The sequence below is a fragment of the Cololabis saira genome, chromosome 6 (assembly GCF_033807715.1).
Source record: "Cololabis saira isolate AMF1-May2022 chromosome 6, fColSai1.1, whole genome shotgun sequence".
NCBI lineage: Eukaryota > Metazoa > Chordata > Actinopteri > Beloniformes > Belonidae > Cololabis > Cololabis saira.
This window is the reverse complement of record NC_084592.1, coordinates 32,645,156-32,665,351: the sequence shown is the minus strand read 5'-3', so window position 1 is coordinate 32,665,351 and position 20,196 is coordinate 32,645,156. Positions and strand designations below refer to the sequence as shown.

The 20,196-nt window shown below is 39.3% G+C and overlaps 1 protein-coding gene across 2 annotated transcripts in view; it reads left to right on the top strand.

The window, feature by feature from the left end:
• Nucleotides 1-19,900, top strand: part of LOC133446138 (neuropilin-2-like) — a 146,949-nt gene extending 127,049 nt beyond the window's left edge. The window contains exons 17-18 of one of the 2 annotated variants that reach the window (XM_061723975.1): nt 12,551-12,613; nt 15,058-19,900. In XM_061723975.1, coding sequence (XP_061579959.1) covers nt 12,551-12,613; nt 15,058-15,383 — 389 coding nt within the window. In that variant the 3' untranslated portion in view covers nt 15,384-19,900. Of the gene's footprint in view, nt 1-3,414; nt 3,842-12,550; nt 12,614-15,057 lie in introns of those variants that run through there. The other variant, XM_061723976.1, reaches the window with a different exon arrangement.
• Nucleotides 19,901-20,196: the final 296 nt, after the last annotated feature.

Below are 20,196 nucleotides of genomic sequence, written 5' to 3'. Positions count from 1 at the left end.
TTTGTTTTATGACTATTTCACATTTTATGTGACGCCAGTCTGCAGGATTTAGCTTGATGGAATGACTCCACTGCATGACCTCCTGCATGCCGAGCTGAGACGCTCGTATTCATGCGTTTATGAAGAAATATACAGGTTTATTCACTACAACAGGACGTCATTGGCAGCTGCGTCAGTGTCCAGTGAGTTGCCGTATCAGTGTAGTTTTTGTTTTGACATCTTTCAGCTCCTTTTATGGTGAATGATTCAGAAATGAAGCTCATGAGGTCAGGATCATCAGGGAAGTGAAATGGATCAAGCAGACCCATCTTCGCAATCATTCCACCCCAGATATGTTTTAAACATGAAGAGAGGCAGCCCTGTTCATCATGTATTTCTTTATCTTGATTTGATGTCACAGACTAAAAAGCCTCTTCTTCCGTCCCTCTTCTCTGCCTTTCCACTTTTCCACTCTCCTGTCATTCATGCTTGATTATTTTCAACTTTTTTTTCCTTTTTCTGGCTTCTCCTCTAATTTCCTTCTCCTTCTGCTCTTGCATTGTTTCTGAGCCCAGCAAGTCTCTGATCCTGCCCGCATGAAATCCAGATCTGATCTTCCTACAACTTCCCTTTTTGGCTTTTTTTCCTCTTCATCCCCAAATAGTCAATTCTGGGAGAAGATAAGAGGGCTTAGGTAGATTATTCCCCGGGCTCTCTTTCTCTCAAGGTCTGGTTGGGACCTGAGCCACCGGTTCTGTGTGTGCTTTTGTGTACAGAGTTGATTGTCAGCATCAGCTTCGAGTTGGTTAATACAGTTTGCTGAAACATAGAGGAACTCTCAGAAGAATATTGATCGTTGATGCTTTTTGAAATTGGTTGTCTGGGTTTACTTTTGTTTGGTTTCTAATTGCTATTGGACAATAGCCACTGGATTTTCTTTCAGTTGATCAGCTTTAAAAAAAGAAACGAGCAGTAGAAGAGATAGTAGAGATTTAGACAGGTTTGTGTATTGTGTTTATTTTTTATACCTCTTTTATGTGTAAGGAGATCTGATATATTCCTTCATACGTTTGTTTCTCAAATTCACTTCAACAAAAACATAGATACCATTCCAAAAATAGTAAAAGCCATGGGACAACTCGTGTGACCTGACTCAGACTCAGACTCTTTGATTTTATCCCTGCTGGGTTTTGTCCTGGACGGCTATCAACTGGCTCTCTTTAAAGCGGTGTATGTCCTAAAATACACCATGTTTTCATAAAACTGGACATTGGAGAGAAACATTACATGTGTCCTTTTGGATACGTGCTTACGGGGGAAAAAGATCCAAAGTGCTGCAAATCATCTTCTTTACATTCTTCAGTCCTGCTCAGTTGCAGCTTATCTGGAGGAGGAAAGCTGAGCACATGTGAGCTGTCACCAGGCAAAAATGAACGTACAGCATAAAACATAGTCAGAATGAGAAAAAAAGAGGTCATTTCCAATGCCTGTAGAAGTCACTCACATTTTTACTATGCTTTTTATTTTGCTTACTTTAAGAGAGGACTGCAGGGAAGTGAGATGAGCGTCCTGGTTTGATGGAGGTTCCAGTTTGAAGGACTTCCTCGAAAGCCACAGGCTTTCTCGACATTAAGCTTTAAGAATTGTACATTTAAGAAACTTTCTTCTTTTCCTCCAAAAGCGAAGTAACGGTGGGGGGTGGGGGGGTTTCCTCCTTGAAAAATGTCTGCTTCCTAATCCACCGGTGGGAAGGCTCTACGTGCAGATTGCACTGAGAGGGGCTTTACAATCAAAGCCCGTTCTAAACTCTTAAAGAGCGCGGCTGAACTTTAAAAAAGGCTAAATTAAGTCGAATGGTTTCCTTGAGGTTCTATATCCAGCTCTGCACCGCTCTATCTTCTCTTCTTTCATTATTTTGCTCTTCTGTCTCATCACCAGCTTGATCTTGCTTGCCAGGGCTCTATTTCTTTCTTTCCCTCTCTCATTTCTATCTTGCTCATTCTTTATTTCTCTTTTCGATTCTTTATTTTATCCTCTTCTTGTCTTTTTCTCTGTTTTTCTCTTTCATAACCTCTCTCTCCCAGCCGGTTTCACTCTCAGTGAATTGATGGAGTATTGAAGTTTCTGACAAACCCTTTAATGCAGGATTAAAGATATCATGGCAGGATTAGCTCCTTCCCTTCATTTCCCCACCCTCCAAACCTCCTCTCCTCCCCCTTTCTAGAAACCCTCTCTATTGCGCTCCATTCATTCCACCAATAATACCTTTCTCTTATCCCCTTTCCAGCCCTGTAATTTCCCTCAATCTCTTTCTCTCTCCACTTGACTTCAGTGTGATCTTGCCCTGATAAGAAAGCTGCATCCACCTCTTAGGCCTCCCCAGCCTTTGTTCAGGGTAGCCAGTCACTGCATAATCGAGCCTTTGCATTCTCTGGTTAAATGTGAGCGCATGGCATGGTCCGCTGCGTGTCAGTGTGCAGCTATTGTTTGTGATGTTTGCATCAAGCACAATACTAGTAAAACATGGCAGTATCTTTGGAAAATTAAGACTTTAAGTGAATCAAAATGTGTCCGTGGTTGTTTGAAGATTGGAACATTGAGCTAAAACTGGAAGCTGACTGATTTTGCCTGATTATCTGTAACGTTTAGTTAAATGCCACAGGCCGTTTTTGCCATATGGGACCTCTTCCACTAGGTTACTGCTGCCAGGCTGTCAAGCTTTCAGTTCTCATAAATACATGCATTTACAGTGATTAATGGTGAAATACTTATCACTTCAATCTTTCTTAAATTGAAAAGCACAGGCCCCTAAGTTGAGACGTTAAGAAGTTAAGAAGTTTTTGATTTTAGCGAGATAGCTAATTATTAGCAAGATGGCTGAAAAGCAGCAACACATTTGTAGCTACCACCTTATCTCTAGCTTTTCTCTCCTCTATCGCTGTTCCAAAGAAAGCTTTGACACAGATGCACACAGTTACTACTGTATCTGCCTTTTAAATGGTCATTAGCTAATATTATCATTATTATAATCATTTATCGTTATTTGACGATACTCATTCAAAATTACGTTGATAATTTGAAACATTTATGTGGGCAAAATGATATTGTTAGTTTATCTTGTGCACTTTGGCTTTAAAAGTGATTTTTAAACCACACGCGGTGTGGTCCATTGCTGAAATATTTTATTTATTCATTTATTTATTTGGAAAGGTTTAAAAGAAAGCAGTATTTAAGTCTTTCCAGAGCAACACTAATAAGCATGTGGAGAAATTCAAAGCTTGACAGACTTTCCATGCCCAGTAACAAATGAACAGTGGTTTAATGGAGGATTGCCAACTAATAGACAATTGCCAGCTCTGAGCTCTCTACTGCAGTCTGCATGCCTGCCTTGCACCTCTACTGAGCCAATCAGTAATGTGTCCTCCTGCCCTCCAGGGGGTGCCATATCTGGGATGGAGCCCACTGTAGACTCGGTGGTGGTGCAGCCGCTCCCTGCCTACTGGTACTATGTGTTGGCGGGAGGAGGCGCCATCTTGCTGTTGGTCACTGTAACCGTGGTGACGATACTGTGTCTTCGCTACCATTCGGCAACCAAGAAGACCAGCAGCAGCCACCATCATTCAGTGATGTACCACAACAGCCAGCAAGCATGTCAGCAAGGCCAAGAAAGCTGCTACCAGAACCAAAACCTCAGCTGTAATCTGATCAACAGCCCCAACCAAAACTACCTGTACCCGGGGACTGGCCAAAGTCTTGAACCCATGCTCACCATAACACTGGAGAAAGGGGTCGACTATGACTCCCAGTGTTGAAAAGACTAGACCCAAGTGAAAGATACATTTTCACTAGAATAAATGGATTAAACTCCCTTAAATGAAGGGAGAAGGAAGTTACTCAGCATAATCTCCTTCACTGATGAGAATCTTCATGATTGAGCACTCCAACTTGTGCTGCTGATGAATGATCCGATGAAGTGATCATAAAACGCTGTTGGCTGAAGCTGGCGGAACGACAACCCAACCTTTAATTGCTATCTCTTGATGGTGAGAGCACTAAAGATGGATGAGCTCCGGTCTCCAACTCTGACAGCTTGATAAGAACAGTACTTTGCTACCTTTTTGATGTCCTTTACAACATGCTGATGTTTAGATCTGCACTGCCACCTGTAAATGAGTTGGATTATGAACAAAGTAAATTACAGTTAGACTGACAACCTATGGACTAAAGAGGCTGCATGTACAATGGGAGTGTTGCTCTGTAAACATATGAGCAGGGCGTTAGAAATGCAGCTAGGACACCGACGGCTACCAAATACCCCGTCTGACAGAGTGGATTTACACACAGGTGGAAAGAGCACACTGTGTTTGTGTGCAGCATCAAGAGTGATGGCTATTTCTTTGAGACTAAATGAAGCTGCAGTTTATTTGTCCCCATGCCTTTCAGACACTGAAAGGAAAAAAAAGGTTTAAAACATCTGTCTTTGAAAGACAGGGGCATGCAGTGCGACGCAGTGTTGGTCTGTGGATCCCGCAGATGGCTTGAATAACCCCACCGGAATATGCACGAACACTTCCAAAAGTATTTTTCATTACGTCCTGGGTATGCCTTCTTTTTTTTCTTAAGTGCTCTAACAATGTTACCTCTTCACCCCAGAATGAGGTGGTGCCTCAGTGACAAATGTGAATGTGGGTGGATGCATTTTTACTCCGCCATTTGCTGCCTAGATTTTTCTGTCTCTCGGTTGATGTTCAAACTAAAAACCACCCTGTGATTCTGTGTCCTGCTTGCGTTAGATTATCCAAATGAAACGTGGGAGGGGTTGGGACAATCATGTACCAAGTGTCTGAATGTGGACGTATGTTTTTTTTTCTCTCTGTGCAAGTACTACGATCTTGAAATAATTTCTGAGGACATAAGCCATTTTATATGTACGGTATATATATATATATATATATATATATATATATATATATATATATACAGTATATATATCAAAATAAGAATTTTAGCAGATGATTCTGATGTCCTGGAAAAACTACAAAAAATTCAAAAAATGAGACCAACATGCTGTGATGAAGAGCATTTTACCCAAGCAGAGTTTTCTTTTTTTTAATCTATTTTGTTTTTGTTTTTTTCTTTTGCTGTGGGCCAGAATCCTCTTTCCTTTCCTTTTCTTTCATCAGTAAATAGCTTAAGAGCGTCTTAATATGGGTTTCCTGTTGAAAATACCCCAATGTTTCATCACTATTGTTACCTTTTAAGGCAAAAAATCACATGGGTCAGAAAATCAAGCAGGATCAGTTCTGGCCATGTCCGTCTTTCCTGGGCTCTGCTCTTAGACACAACTTATAACAATGAAGACAGAAACAGCCGTGAGCGTTTGTGTTCATGCAGACAGTCCATGTTTGTGCTTTTATAACAGTAGGCTACACAGTTTTTTCATGAGGTGGTGAGCAGCAACTCGCCAATGCCTTCTTGTCACATTACAGTATTACATGACCATACGCTTTTATAAATGGATGCAGGTCTCTTAATTTATCCTTAATTTGTCTTAAACATACATGTATATATAATTTCTCCGAGGTGAGAATGTGATATTATCTGTCTGCATATTCCCGTTTTGACTGTACATTAGCATGAACATTTACTCAAGAAGCGTAACTTAATTTCTGAGAAGCTGTTCCACTTTTGTCTTGTGTTGGGAATCAGATGAGCACTTTTTTTCCTAATATGAATGTTTTATTGAAGAATCATTTATTTTCATTTACTGTGAATATTTCAAAGAGAAAGTAATGTAGATGCTGTATTTGACTTTGATAGTGATCATTTTTATTAGGGGTCCAAGCAGCAAAGTTGCTGGAACCGTCGTATTTGCAGGGTGTAAAAGAGTGGGTGCATCAAAAACTATGAGTGGCACAGTTATTGAGCATGATATGCAGAACTGTACAAAAGCCTTACACACCATTAGTCTTGTTGTTTCATCAAAGTTTTAATGACATGCGTATTTATTTTCCAGTCTTTTTATGGGTATAACAGAATGGGGCTCTTCAATCTAAATAGGACTGAATCCTATATCAGATTGCTGCAAACCTCTGTCTGGGATGGTTAAACCAACCAATTCATCACCCCATCTCTAATATTAGAAATCATGGCTATGGATAGTCATTTCAACATTTATTTGCACAGACCTGTATGGATTCAAGACCCCTAACATGGCAGAGTTCAATGTCATGCAATGGTATGAACATTTATGTTTGCCTCATAAGTTAAGACAACATTTTTTTTACCTCAGTTCCTTCGAAGCTCCTAAATCAAAACTGTCAGTTTCTGCCACTATAATTTCCCCTCTGTTTCCAAATGACTGAAAGTCAGACAAGCTAGCCTGAGAAGTCCATACCAAGAATGTTCATGAACTCTGGGCTACTTCTTCTACCAACTATGCTGATGTAAACTTTTTCAAAGAACTTTGATAAGATCATTCTCTTTTTATGCACCAACAATGAGTGCCAGCATGACACAAAGACACTCTATGACCTGTTATATGGGACTTAATCATCATAATCAAAAGTTAAGGAAATTCTCATTTGCACGACAAATTTCATGAGCTATTACATGCCAAAATCCTATGAACTAATTGAGATAAAAATCTGACGTTTGACATATGGTCACGAGGTTTCAAGGCTACAACTAAAGCTAAACTCTCAAAATGGGTGCTTGACCAGTGGGCTTTATAATCACTTTTCATCTCTTGGAAGTGTTAGGCTCATGAAAAGGTTATTGAGACTGAGTCCTCAGGCTGTATCGTCCAATAATCACAAAATTCGAAGTGCATCGGAAAAAATATGATTAAACTGTTTAAAGTTAGAGGTAAAAAAAAAAGGTGATTGAAAACTAAGGGCCCGATTTACTAAGATCCTAAATAAAGAGTACTAAATTGCGTGTGCACTGAAAAAGTTTGCACGTGCTGTTGTTGTGTGTTTTGCGGGTGATCAACTAAGATTGCGTGCGCAATTGATAACAGGTGCAAACCGCAGTATTTAAATGAGGTGTTGCATGTCTTACGGTTTGCGAGCGCAAAATTAAATTTGACGAGTTGGAGTTAGAGATATTAGTGGAAGAGGCACATTGTTGTGCCGTATTCAGCACCCCTGCCGTGAAAAGCACCCCCTCGTATATTCAATGATAAGTAGACCAAGAAAAAAAACAACACACTGACACTTCAATATATTTATATATACACACTCACACAAACACATACTTAGGAGTTTATATTATATATATTTACAAATATTATGGAAGACAACACAGTAAGCAGGCTATTAATTAATGACATCAATAACCATTTATCCGATTTTTGTTATCTGTGACTGTGATTGTGGGAAAGTATGACTATTGTGGAATCCATGAGCGCATTTAAACATGAAACATTAACACAAAACTGGACGCTAAACAGAACATGACACGGAATGAGAATATGATTTTTGTCATTGTGTGTACGTTGTCATTTGTAGTAAATTAAACATGAGCATTTAGTCCTTTTTGACATTTACTTGTGAATAAGAGGGGGTGCTTTTCACGGCAGGGGTGCTGAATACGGCACAACACCTGCCGGGGTATGACACGCTAGAGCCAACTGCAGAACAGGCGCACAATAAGAAACACTTTTTTCTCCATGAAAACACGTGATTTATTTATTATCACAAATAAAAAAATGAATGTGCTCCTGTGGCAACCTTTTGCTGAATAATACTTGATTTAACATTCAAATAAAATATTTCTCCTTTTGCATGTGGAGAATCCTCACCACAAGTTGAGCCATCCCCACTCCAGTCCTCAAATCAGGCACCAACAAGCATCCCTGCGTAATGCTGGGTGGATTAGCACCTTCCTTTCGAACGTATTAAATACAGACGCAATCACAATCCCCGCAAAAACTTTCAGGCTTGGTAAATCTCATTGCGTGTGGTAAATGAACCTATTTGCATTTTCCCTCCCAGTATTTAGCGATTTCTGGTGGGTACGCCCCATATTGATTATTCTTCCGGGCAAAAGTACTAAATGAATAGCGTGTGCTATTTTGCTCATTTGAGAGGCGCAGTCCTCTTTGCACGCTGTTAGTAGATCGGCTTGCACATTGGTTTGCGGGTGATGTCAAGTTTGCACACGTTTTTACGCACGCAAACCTTTAGTAAATCAGGCCCTAAGACTTTACAGGCTCTATGGCCTTTGACATGTTAAAGTCTGGCACATTTGGTGCAAGTTCACTCATGGGGGCTTTTTTGAAGCCGTTCATTCATGGGTAGCCATTGTTGTAAATCAGTTTGAACCCCAATTATTGCTGTTTGCAGCTAATGTTTTTTAAATTTTTATCAACATTTTTTTCTTTTTGTTTTGGGTTTCATTTGATTTTAGCGTCTGAAGTTGAAGCCACTCTGAAATAGAGGAACTTCGTTCCTCCTTTCTTTTAGATTTCAGGACAAACTGAAGCCAACTAGCCTTTTTTTAAGTGAACATTATACAGGTAAAAATCTATTCAAGCTCCCACTTATTAAACTGCAAATGCCATTGTGGTACTTCTTTTTTGGACTTTGCAGCATCTCGCCATCTTGTGCTGTCTGCTACCCTAATGCATCATTTAGTCTAATTTTGTTCTACCAAAATCCCTTTTTGAATAAAACCTGATGCTTCCCTTTCTATTCCTTTTCTTCGTTGCAAATCCTCCCTGTAAAACACACACACACAGACACACACACACACACACACACACACACACACGGGAAAGAAAATGATAGGCAGAAATGGAGGAGAGTAAAATGTCTCAGAGGAGAGGGCCCATTAAGTGAGCCCCCTTTTTCTCCAAAGAATGTACCCAAAGATGGAGGCAGAGATGGAGGGAGATGAAAGAGAAAAAAACTGCTCTCTATACCTTCTAAAGATAGGCTTTTCTTTTACTCTGCGAGGGAAGCTAACGGGGAGGCAGGTTGGGGTGTGGATTGAAGCAGAGGGAAAATTGAAGGTAGAGGTCAGGTTATTTCAAACACAAAAGCACATGAAAGCAGCTTTTTGGCAGAATAGACAGTGTGATGAAGACACATATGCACTACACTGCAACCCACTAACCAACACAGACTGGTGATACTGCAGGAAATAATCCAGATTTCCACCAAGCCCTTAAATACAGTCATATAATTCCGCTGGTGCATAAAATTTTTATACTGCATATATTCCCCATATTGACTCATTTCATACTATTTCTCATAAAATGCCGGTTTGTGCTTTGGTCTACAAGTATTTTAGTTATTTTGTGCTTGCATATCCATTTTCTGCCTCCCCAGTCCCTCTCCTTCTCATTTCAATTGACGGCTGTATGATTTACACATTATATGACTCATTCCAGCAGCCCTGTGCCATACCCCAATCAATGTGGGTCTGAATTAAAATAAAGGAATGATATACGACTGTATTTATGCTGTGCTGCCCGTGCACTTTTCTCTCCCATTTTTTCTGTCTCTCTCTCTATCAAACTTTTTGCAAGATTTGGAAAACGCTTCATGGGGAGCTTTTAAATCAGCCTTCTCTGCTTTCTCTGTCACAGACGACTTTGAAGCCCTTTAATATTTCTAATTAGTTAATGGAACTCATTGCATTCATAAAACCCTGCATAAGCATTTCTAGCCCTCAGGCCATCTCTTTTTTCAATTTTATTTTTTTATTTTTTTTTGCTTTTCTCTTCTGACAAGAAATATTATTGGTACAAGCACTCTAGCAGGTCCTCGGGCTCCCGCTGGAACAACGAGGAGTGGCAAAGAGCCATCTCCATCTATGCCTGAATCATAAAAAAAGATTCTTTTTATTTTTCTCTTTACTAATTGGAGAGGGGAGATAAAATGGGGCTATAGGGAGTTTTAATCTCCTCTCAGATCCATGTAATGATTCTTCTCAGGATCCTAGCCTGAGGGCTTTGAGCCAGGATCATTAGAAAGTGTTCAACAGTCATCTAAAAAGTGTCCAAGGTTCTTTTTCCCCTTCATTTTTTCCTTTTTGCCATCTTCCTCTAAGTGAGTTAATGTTTTGTCAGGGCCAGCAGTGATTTCAGTTGATGGTGGGCAACAAGAGTCTACATTTCTTTGTGAGAATTTACACAACAGTTTTACACTAAAGGTAAAGTTCACGGCACCTAAAAGATATGGTCTCTTGGGTTGTTAACTTCAGAATGACTGCACAATTTTAATTGTTATGAAACAGAAAGATTGATGTACTAAACTAAAGACTGCTTCTGGTTCATGGTCGTTACCATCAGGCCACTGTGGACTTTTCATCGCTTGTATCCCCTTAGTCTTGTTGGTCAAATCATTTTTGAATGCATTTCACTCTTTGTTTACATTTCTGTCTAAAGTTTTGTTGATGTAAAATTAGCTCTGTTGTGTTTCAACTGAGACTGGTGATGTCATTTTTATCAATGATTTGTTGATGGCTTCATGATTTTCTTGATGAATGCGTTGTTTTTATTTATTTGGTGAGAAGTGATCATTCTGAAACTTGTCCTCCAGCTGTGACTGGTTCAGACTCAAAGTAAACTGAACCATCACTGAAGAAGGAAAGTGTTCATACACGCTTCTGCCGCTTCTATTTTATTTGCCTCTGAAGAGGATACCTTTCTGATTTATTTTCCTCCACCTCTGCTGTGTTTCCCATTCATGTCATTTGAGTGCATTACAACCAGGGCTGCATAATATATTTAAAAATGTATCATCATAAGGATTGTAACGTAGCAAAACCAAACCAAACATTTGCTGTTAATATAAGTCAATAATATTTCCAAGTTCTGTGCATTTATACTCTGAATGCAAATATTACATTTGTTAATAATAATGTGTATAAATATGTGTAAATCAATGGTCAATAATATGATCAGATGGACATGAAGAGTTCCTGTGTGCGTTTTGCTGAAAGAAAGGAAAGACAGAAATGCTGTAAATGTGGAAGTTGCAACATCTGAAACTTTTTCTTAGTTTTGACTACACTGGTGGAGATTAATCCTCTCACTAGTTTTTTTTTTGTTTTTTTTTTTGGCCAAGAACTTAATCTAAAGTGAGTTTGATCTATTTATTGTTTTACTCTTTTTTGTATTATTATTTTCTTGCATTTTGGGGATCTTACACTTTACCCAAACTCCCCCTAATGCTACAGACATTGCTCTGAAGGAACATGACCAAGGGGATGTGTCAGTGAAGTTGGTTTGTTACCATTAAAGCAGTTCAGTTCAGCATATTTGTGCAGCAGCAGAGCAGCACGGTACCGTTTCCTAACATCAAGGAGGTTCCTGAATCCCAGATCAGGCCTCCCTGTGTGGCATTTGCATGTTCTCCCTGTGCTTGTGTGGGTTTTCATCACAACTTTCAACACAATATAGCATGTTTTTCCTATATCGTGTAGCAGAGTACAATATAGAACCAGTGGAAACACTGATGATCAATTAACCAAATTCTTGATAATTAAATGATTTAACACCGCTCTAGTAAAGAGTGGAGATTTCAGTGTTTGTGACATATTAACTCAAATTAAAGCTGCATCAGTTATTCTGGGGTTCTCCATCAAATGAGATTCATCCACATTTCCTATTTTAAACAGTGAACTCATGTTTCATTCATGAGCAAACATTATTGCAAGTGTCCTTTAAAAGTTTTTAATCTATTAATATTATTTTCACCTTGAGGAGTATTTGAAGTTTAGGAAGGCAGTTTGTTGAAGGTGTAATATGAAGATGCCAGAAATGTCTCATAGACGAAAGATCTTATCTGACTGAGGAAATGAGGCTCTGCATCTTTTTTCATATGTACCAAATTAGGTTTTCACCTCTTATCTTCTGAATATCTATTACAGTTTCTCTTCATGAACTGCTTTAGGTCCCCTTGCCCAATAAATGATTATCAGCTGCCCATATATTGCTCCAATTCCTTTTTTCTGGCTGCTGTAATGTCGGTTTCTCTGACTAAAGCTGAGTTGAAGGAGAATTGAGCCTCCAAACCCCTCAAAGCCTTGCACTCCGGCCTGTCTCAGAAATTCAACGTGGCATTTTAGCGCGATGAATTTCATGGTCTTAGTATCAAAAGAAAATGGATTGTAGTGAATGTGACGGTAATAAAAGTAATATTTTTCTATGAAGCAGTTTTGTGTCTTTTTTTCACGGCTCACTTTCCACCTGTGTCCCTATCTTTGCAGTCATTCTCTCAATCTCCTGACTTTCTTTTCATTTCTAAGCAAATAAAAAGGGCACTGATGCTTATCACATAATGAAACTTGCCGGCTCTGTGCAGGTACTCTAGGTAAAGAGTTTGGCTGATAGTTTTCCTTGACAGAGCACAGGACAAAACAGTTTATAAGAGATTTTGCTTCAGCAACATCAGTCCCTCTCTGAGGGGATTGTGCTGTTTGATTTCCATCTACAAATGTAGTTTGGGTGCCTATGAAATAAGAATTTGAGCAATGTTATCGCAGAATGATGCAGACTTGAGGAGCCCCAACTGGATGTTTGAGATTAATGCTGCCGTCCTTTCTGTGTTTTTAACAGATCCCAAGCCTTTAGATTTTGGAAAAGATCCTGTTTTCAACCACAAGCCCCCCATGAATGGAGGTGAGTTCTTCCTCTCCTCTCATTTCCTCTTCTCTTCTCCTCCCCTGAAGCTATACTGGTTGTTTTACAAGTCTCACCCAGAGCTGAGTGAAATGGCCTTTTAAGCAGACGCACGCATACGGTCCGTCCTTTTTCACTTGCAATTCCACAAGAAACAAGCCTGCAGCAACAGTGACAGACAATCTTGTGTGAGTTTGTTTGCGAGAGAGAGAAAGAGAGAGAGAGAAAGAGCTTTCAAAAGTGTGTGTCTGTGTCTGTGTGTGGTGTGGTTTCTTTCCTCTTATGTTCTGTGACAGACAAAGTGAGACAGACACTTTCCTTCTGGGCATATAGAAAAGCATCTGTCTGTGACAATCAATCACATCTTATGTGTGTGTGTCTGTTTAAGTCTTCTATTCAGAAAAATCCTCGAATGAGGGATCTATACTTAATTGTATATATGCTTATGTTGCATGGATTGAACTGATAGTTTTACGTATATTTAAGTATATGTGCACACTTCAGCCCAGCACGCACCAACGTTAAGTTTGCCGCCTTCTATTTCTTTATATTTCTAAAGATGTGGTCTTAATCAACAAAAAGTGGTCGGGAGAAAAGTGTAGTTTTCAACATGCATGCGATGATCATACTCATCTGAAAGCCAAACGACGTCTCATCCCCAACTTGTGGATGTAGAAGCTTTGTCCGGAGCATTTCCTAATACAGAACTGTGACAAAGTCTTAGCCCCCTTGGTCTTGTTGTTTTATCGAAGTTAATTACATCCATATTTATTTTCCACTCTTTTTAAGATACAAATAGAAAACTTTAACAGGACAAGTGTGGCCTAAGACTTTGTCATAGAACTCTATACAACATGAGACGATGCCAAATGCCAACATTAACAGTCTTTCACCATTTTCAAAACTGCTTACTGGATATGTAATGATGTTAACAGCATGCATTGCATACTGGTACTTTGGTTATTGTTAGTACGTAGTACACATTCCTAAAAGCAGTTATTCTGCAGCATAACAGGAATCTGATTACTATGACTGCCCTCCACTGTTCTGGCTTATTGCATTATGGGAAACATATGTGAAGTGAGCTGGTCAGGTGTACACTGGACTTTTTTACAGATGTAGCACACCAGCAGCGCCTTTTTTATTTTTTTTTGTATTCTGTAGATTTTTCTGTTATTTACATTGCGTATAGTGTTACATACCACTTCTGACTCAAGGAAACAGTCTAAGTTACACAAAGTGTAAGTTTTGTGGTCATGTAAGAACACAGGGGTACAAACATGCAAAAATATTCCAAGACCAAACTTTGGCAGAGTCTTACACTGAGAGGGCTGGAACACTGGGATCCAGACCGACACAGCCAACCTGGTACAGAACATGGAGAGGTGATCTTAGATGCACAAGAGATAGCTGACAATTAGAGATGCCTGGAAAAACATCAGGGAAGACAGGTGATCACACAAGACAGGCAGGAAGTGAAGCGAGCGGAAGTAAGACGGAAACTGTGGAATTCAGAAGATAATGTAAACTATGAAGAAAAGTGAAAATGAATCAGGTAGCCGAATGGAGTTTAAGTGCTAAATTTTCTCAAAATCAGTAAATTCCATAAGTATAATGTTCAGCTTTTAAAACAGCTTTTGACAATAGACCTGTTACCATAGTAACCTACAAAATGGAGGAGAGGCTTGTTGCTGAAGTGGGAATTGTGTCTTAAACTATATCTTAATCCCAAATCACCAAATTCCTCAAAAGCAACTAAGGGCCCGATTTACTAAGATCCTAAATAAAGAGTACTAAATTGCGTGTGCACTGAAAAAGTTTGCACGTGCTGTTGTTGTGTGTTTTGCGGGTGATCAACTAAGATTGCGTGCGCAATTGTATTTAGTGATTTCTGGCGGTTACGCCCCATATTGATTATTCATCAGGGCAAAAGTACTAACTGAATTGCGTGTGCTATTTTGCGCATTTGAGAGACGCAGTCCTCTTTGCACGCTGTTAGTAGATCAGCTGGCACTTTGGTTTGCGGGTGCTGTCAAGTTTGCACACGTTTTTACACACGCAAACCTTTAGTAAATCAGGCCCTAAGTGGTTTCTGAGTCTAAACTCAAGCAAAAAAAACTACTTAAAATGCCAGCTGTAAAGCAAAGGCATATATGGGACATACATTTATCATTTTTAGGATGAAAATGTTTTTTTTTTTAGGCAAACCAATTTGTAAGTTCTTAATTATATTACTTGGTCAGTTCACTGAGATTTAGGGGATTTTAAGACTACAGGCCCCTGTATGTGATTCTCCGAGATGATTTTACAGCTGGCATTCAGAACTGCAGGTGTCTTGCATCAGACTTTGATGCGAGCATAACAGCGATCTGAAACAGCAAGTATATGCATTAGATATGAGACAAACACAAATGGTCTTCTAACATTTTCAGTTTTGTCTCCAGATTATGTTTTCCCAGGCTGGCCGTCCTCTTTCTCCACCCCATCGTCGGATGTCGACCCCCCCTCTGTTACCTTAGTGTCAGGGAAAGACAAGGACAATGCCTGGCTGTACACACTGGACCCCATCCTCCTCACCATCATTGTGATGAGCTCTTTAGGCGTCCTGCTGGGAGCAGTGTGTGCCGGCTTGCTCCTCTACTGCACATGCTCCTATAGCGGGCTCTCTTCACGCTCCTCCACGACGTTGGAGAACTACAACTTTGAGCTGTACGACGGGATCAAGCACAAAGTGAAAATGAATCAGCAGAGGTGCTGCTCAGAGGCATGAGGAGGAGAATGATGGGGAGTGATGTGCCCTGTGATCCCCAGCAAAAAGAATTGTGTTCTCAGTTTGGACATGAAAAAGAAGTGCTCTCTGTAATGTCAACCCCTCATTGTCCCCAGACCTTAAATCCTGCTACTATATTTCTCTGATGTCTTTAAACCCAGAGTTTCCACAACTGTTTATGTGCCAATGGGAACATGTGATCTTGATCACTCCTCCTTGCATTGAGGCCTGAACAAAGGGAACATCTGACCCCAGTCTCCTCTGCCTGCAGGAGAAAGCCTGTTTCTCAAAGCCTGTGAATGAATGAAGGAATGAATACATTAATATAAATGACAGATTTACCATAAAACCCACATGCCACATGCCACTGGGATGAAGTTAGGAACAAGATGGACTACCGCACCCATGAGAACCTGGACATTTGGACCATAAATGACAGCAGACTCTGGAGAGTTATCTGTGGGTCTTATCTTGATAATGAGGTTTTGCATGAAGAAAATGTACTCTTGACTAGTACTTTTCAAAAGATTTTGTTGGCATCAGCCAATAGAGAATCTTCTTACTGCTCGACTTCAGCACCAGTGGACCAGTCGACGTGGGTACTTTTGACTGAAATCAACACATATCAAGCGAATGCCTACCCTTCTTAAAAGCTTAAAAAGATATTGAACAACACAGTTAAAAAGGATCTAGATTTCTAATGGTGAAGGATGAAAGGAGGATGAAAAAGGACATTTTTCTTTTCTATTTGTTTTTGAACGTTTTAGATATGACTTCTGTGAGTTTTAAACGTCCATTCGCCCGCCATGTGGCACTTGCTAGCTCCTTTGTTTGGCCTCGGTCTGCGCTTTGTGAAACCAGTGGCATAGAAGAGTGATGGTGACTGTTTTTGTTCTGTTTTAGACTTGTGTCCATTCGGATAAAAAGGTAAAGAAAAGCAGCTTCAGTTTGTAGCCACCCTGTAGATCTCTTATTCCATTTTTTTTTTTTTGTTTTATTTTAGAATTGTGTTGAACTCCATGGTCTTAACTGTCCTTTTTCTATTTTTGACACATTTCCTCTAAAGATTATGAGTCTTTACAAAAAGCTGGAGAGAGGTAAAGTAATACAGGACACAGAAAATCAGAGGTTTATCAAAATCTTATATGCTGTTATGAAGTTGTGCTTTAGACTCAGTATTCTAGAGTTTGGTTTTGGTATATATCTATATTTTTTTGCTTTTCAGACTGTATGATGCCCAAATGATGGACAGACACTGTGGAAACAAATGTCAGTGATTGATTTATTGCAACCTATGGATTGCCAAATAGCTGTTCATGTCCTCAGTGGGGCTGAACCAGTGTTAAAAGAGGCTGGGCAGACTGAGAGTGATGAATAATTCTGCTTTTTATCCATCACTCTTGATCATTTCCCTGAAAAAAAGGCCACTGAAAAAAATGGAAGGAGAAAGAATGACTAAAGGAGGAGAATGGAAATTGTACCATCAATTTTTTTGGACACACAATCGAGCCTTAAGCAAACTACAGTATACGCTGTATCGGAGGACAGCCATCAAAGAGGGCCAGTGCTGCCACAAAGACTGACGAACACACACACACACACACACACACACACACACACACACACACACTCACACACATATATATACTTGTTCTCTTATGCTTCTGGGGATCCATAATGTTTGTCTTCTTCGGCCTCACACCTCAAACTCAACTTCAAACTGGCTGCCTAACCCTAAACCCCACCCGTGACTAAGTCCTAACCCTAAACTCGGGCCATGACTAAACCTTAAACTCCAGTGTGAATCCTCAAACAGATAATTTCAGCTTTCTCCAGTGTTTTCGTCTCCACCTTGTATTTGTGAATGAACTCTCAGACTCCACAAGACTCCACCATCTCCTCCGCAGAGGAGATGGTTATTTTCACTTGCAGGAGGAAACCAAAATGGGTCCAGTTTTTATTGGGCATAATAACTCAAGGTGGTTAAAGTTGCATTCAAGTCATCTAAAGCCTGGAGATGATAAAATATTGACTACAATAATCAGGCTGTATGTGAACATTTAAACACAAAACGAAGCAGTGATGCAGTCAATGGTAAAGTTTATAATACTATTTTGGTGCTAGTTCATACATTTTTTACACCTACAGACATCAGTCAGCACAGATCAGACTGACATGAAGACGTGGTGTTAGTCCCGGTCAGCTGGTGAACCCTAGTGCGCCCCCCCTGGTTAAAAATCATACCAGATCACAACAGAACCATGAGACATCTATATTGAACTAAAACAAATAGTTCAGAGTCATGTATGATTAATGGACCCTTTTGTTTCTCCCAACATCAAAATATTTCTCTCTATAGCCACTCTGCATTTTCAGACATTTTGAAAGTATTTGTCAAAAATGATAAATTAATGCATAAATACATGAATAGTTACCAGGGTGGACACATCTACTTCTAAACATAGACATTCATGTGTAGTTTGAAGTAGCGTTTTGATTTTTCCCTCTGTGGAAAGAAACCAAATGAAGAACGTTTACAAACACATTGAGAGATTCAAACTTGATTAAAAAAATGAAACCACCCAAGAAAACTTATCTAAAAGCACAATGGATGGATGTTTTAAAGAGCAGTTTCCCATTTTTAATTTCTTGTACACATGTACATAAAAAAATTAAAGCAAAAAAAAGACACTTCTTCCTGAGCTTTTGCTGATTAGTATGCTGTCACACACCCAACAGATAACGCAATGAAATACCTTTAATAATGCTCAGAATACTGTATTTGACCATTCTATTGAAATAAAATAATGATTTATTATATATTAATTATTTTTATGATGTAAAAATATTATATATGAGATAAGATAGTCCTTTATTGATCCCCAGAGGGGAAATTCGGGTGTTACAGCAGCTCAATGTCAAAGATACAACCGTACAGTATATTTACTGTGTGTGTGTATATATATATATATATATATATATATATATATATATATATATATATATATATATATATATATACATATATCAATGTTATTTTTTCTGTAGCCAGAACATCCTGATGAAATTTGTCAAAGATGGGGGAAGCGATGCATCCTTTTATTTTTAGTTACTCACCTTTACTTTTGATTGTACCCCCTGAATGCAACATTCACTTTAAATGGCAACAAATAACATCAAGACGAAGCAGTAATTATTTTTATCATTGTCATTTATTTTCCTTTTACCTGAAGTAAATTGTAGCTTTTGGACCCAACCAAACTGTTGCAAGGACCATGTGAATAAATGAATGCTTAGGCCACCTTGGCTGTTAACCGATGGTGCACCGAGTCAGAGAACACGAGGGTGTGACGGCCAACATCAGTGACATTATGGCAATGCATAAAAATGACATTTCAGGAACATTTTGTGTGACATTTCTCCATCATTATGAAGCTTTTTGGACTTTTATGGCATTAAATGGCAGACAAAATGATTAGAAACAGGTTCACGGCATAAAAGGACAAAACTAAAAGGGCATCGTAATAAAATGTGGCTTGTTAATCATATGCTATTTCAGGAAACCTGAGGAAAAAAAAAAAAAAGGATAAAAGAAAACTCCCACTAGGACAGGTGGAGAATGAGGGAGATGCACAATCAAGACACACAGAATAAGCAAAAAAAAACAAACTCAAAGAATAAATCTTCGCACCCGAGGATCAGACACTGACCTGCTGTGTTTTCTCGACATGTTTCATGCTTCATTCTGCAGAGCCTCAACAGAGCAAGTTGAATCCTTCAGAGCCTCTTGTGCCGCCTGAGTCTGTCGAGGATCTGGGTCATGTTTTTGCCCTCCGAGGTGCAAATTGTGAGAGAAAAGGAAGAAGAGGGGATAAAAGAGTAACACTTTCGGCACTTGTTGCCTTTATACCTCGGGACCACATTCTTTTTATCTTTTCACATTCACAAGCATTAATGCAACCATGAGGCTTATTGGAATTAATTACATAAAAACAACATAAACAGGTTATTAAAAGGCGTTAAACAATAGTCAAAAGGGAGGGATGGAATGAAGGAAAAATAGGAAGAGATGGTGAATTTTCTGTCCTTCTAACTGTGTTTTCTCTTGACTATTTTCCAAGTGCCTTGGAGATCTGTTTTCCTGTTGCTCACTCTGTCTTCGTCCCCACCGATGTCTCACTCTGACTCTTCTTTTTCTCACACATGCACATGATACAGAAAGCTGTGATCAGTGAATACATCTTGAAACATGCCCTCCTCATCCCTCTGTCTGCTGCTTGTTCCCCCTTTTCGAAGTCCAGACAGCATTATCTGTCTTGTTGGATGTACACACATGGACGCACACTTATGCACAACTGACTGACTCATACGCAGTTCATTACAACACATCAACAGAGCAGCACTGGCCAGAAAACTCAAACTGTTGTTTGTAGAATTTGTACAGAAAATGTTCTTTTTTAATGTTATTATTATTTAATAAAGGATGAATAACTAGTCATATGGTTGTACGAGTATTTTTCTTTGTTAAATGGTAAATGATACTAGTAAGTTCCATAGTGAAAGAAGACAAGTGGATTGACACCAAGCCCAACTTCATGTTGAAGTACAGCCCATGAAGCAGCTTTGTAAAGATGCTCTACTGTATTTCACGATGCATCAAAGGTTTTCATTAGGTGAAAGATTTCGGCAGCAACCAGGCCAGTTCAGCACCTACTCTAACTACAAAGTCATTCTCTTGTAATGAATGTGGTTTATCATGTTCTTGTTGCTCTAAAAACTGTATATACTACCGTTCAACAATGATATTTGCTTT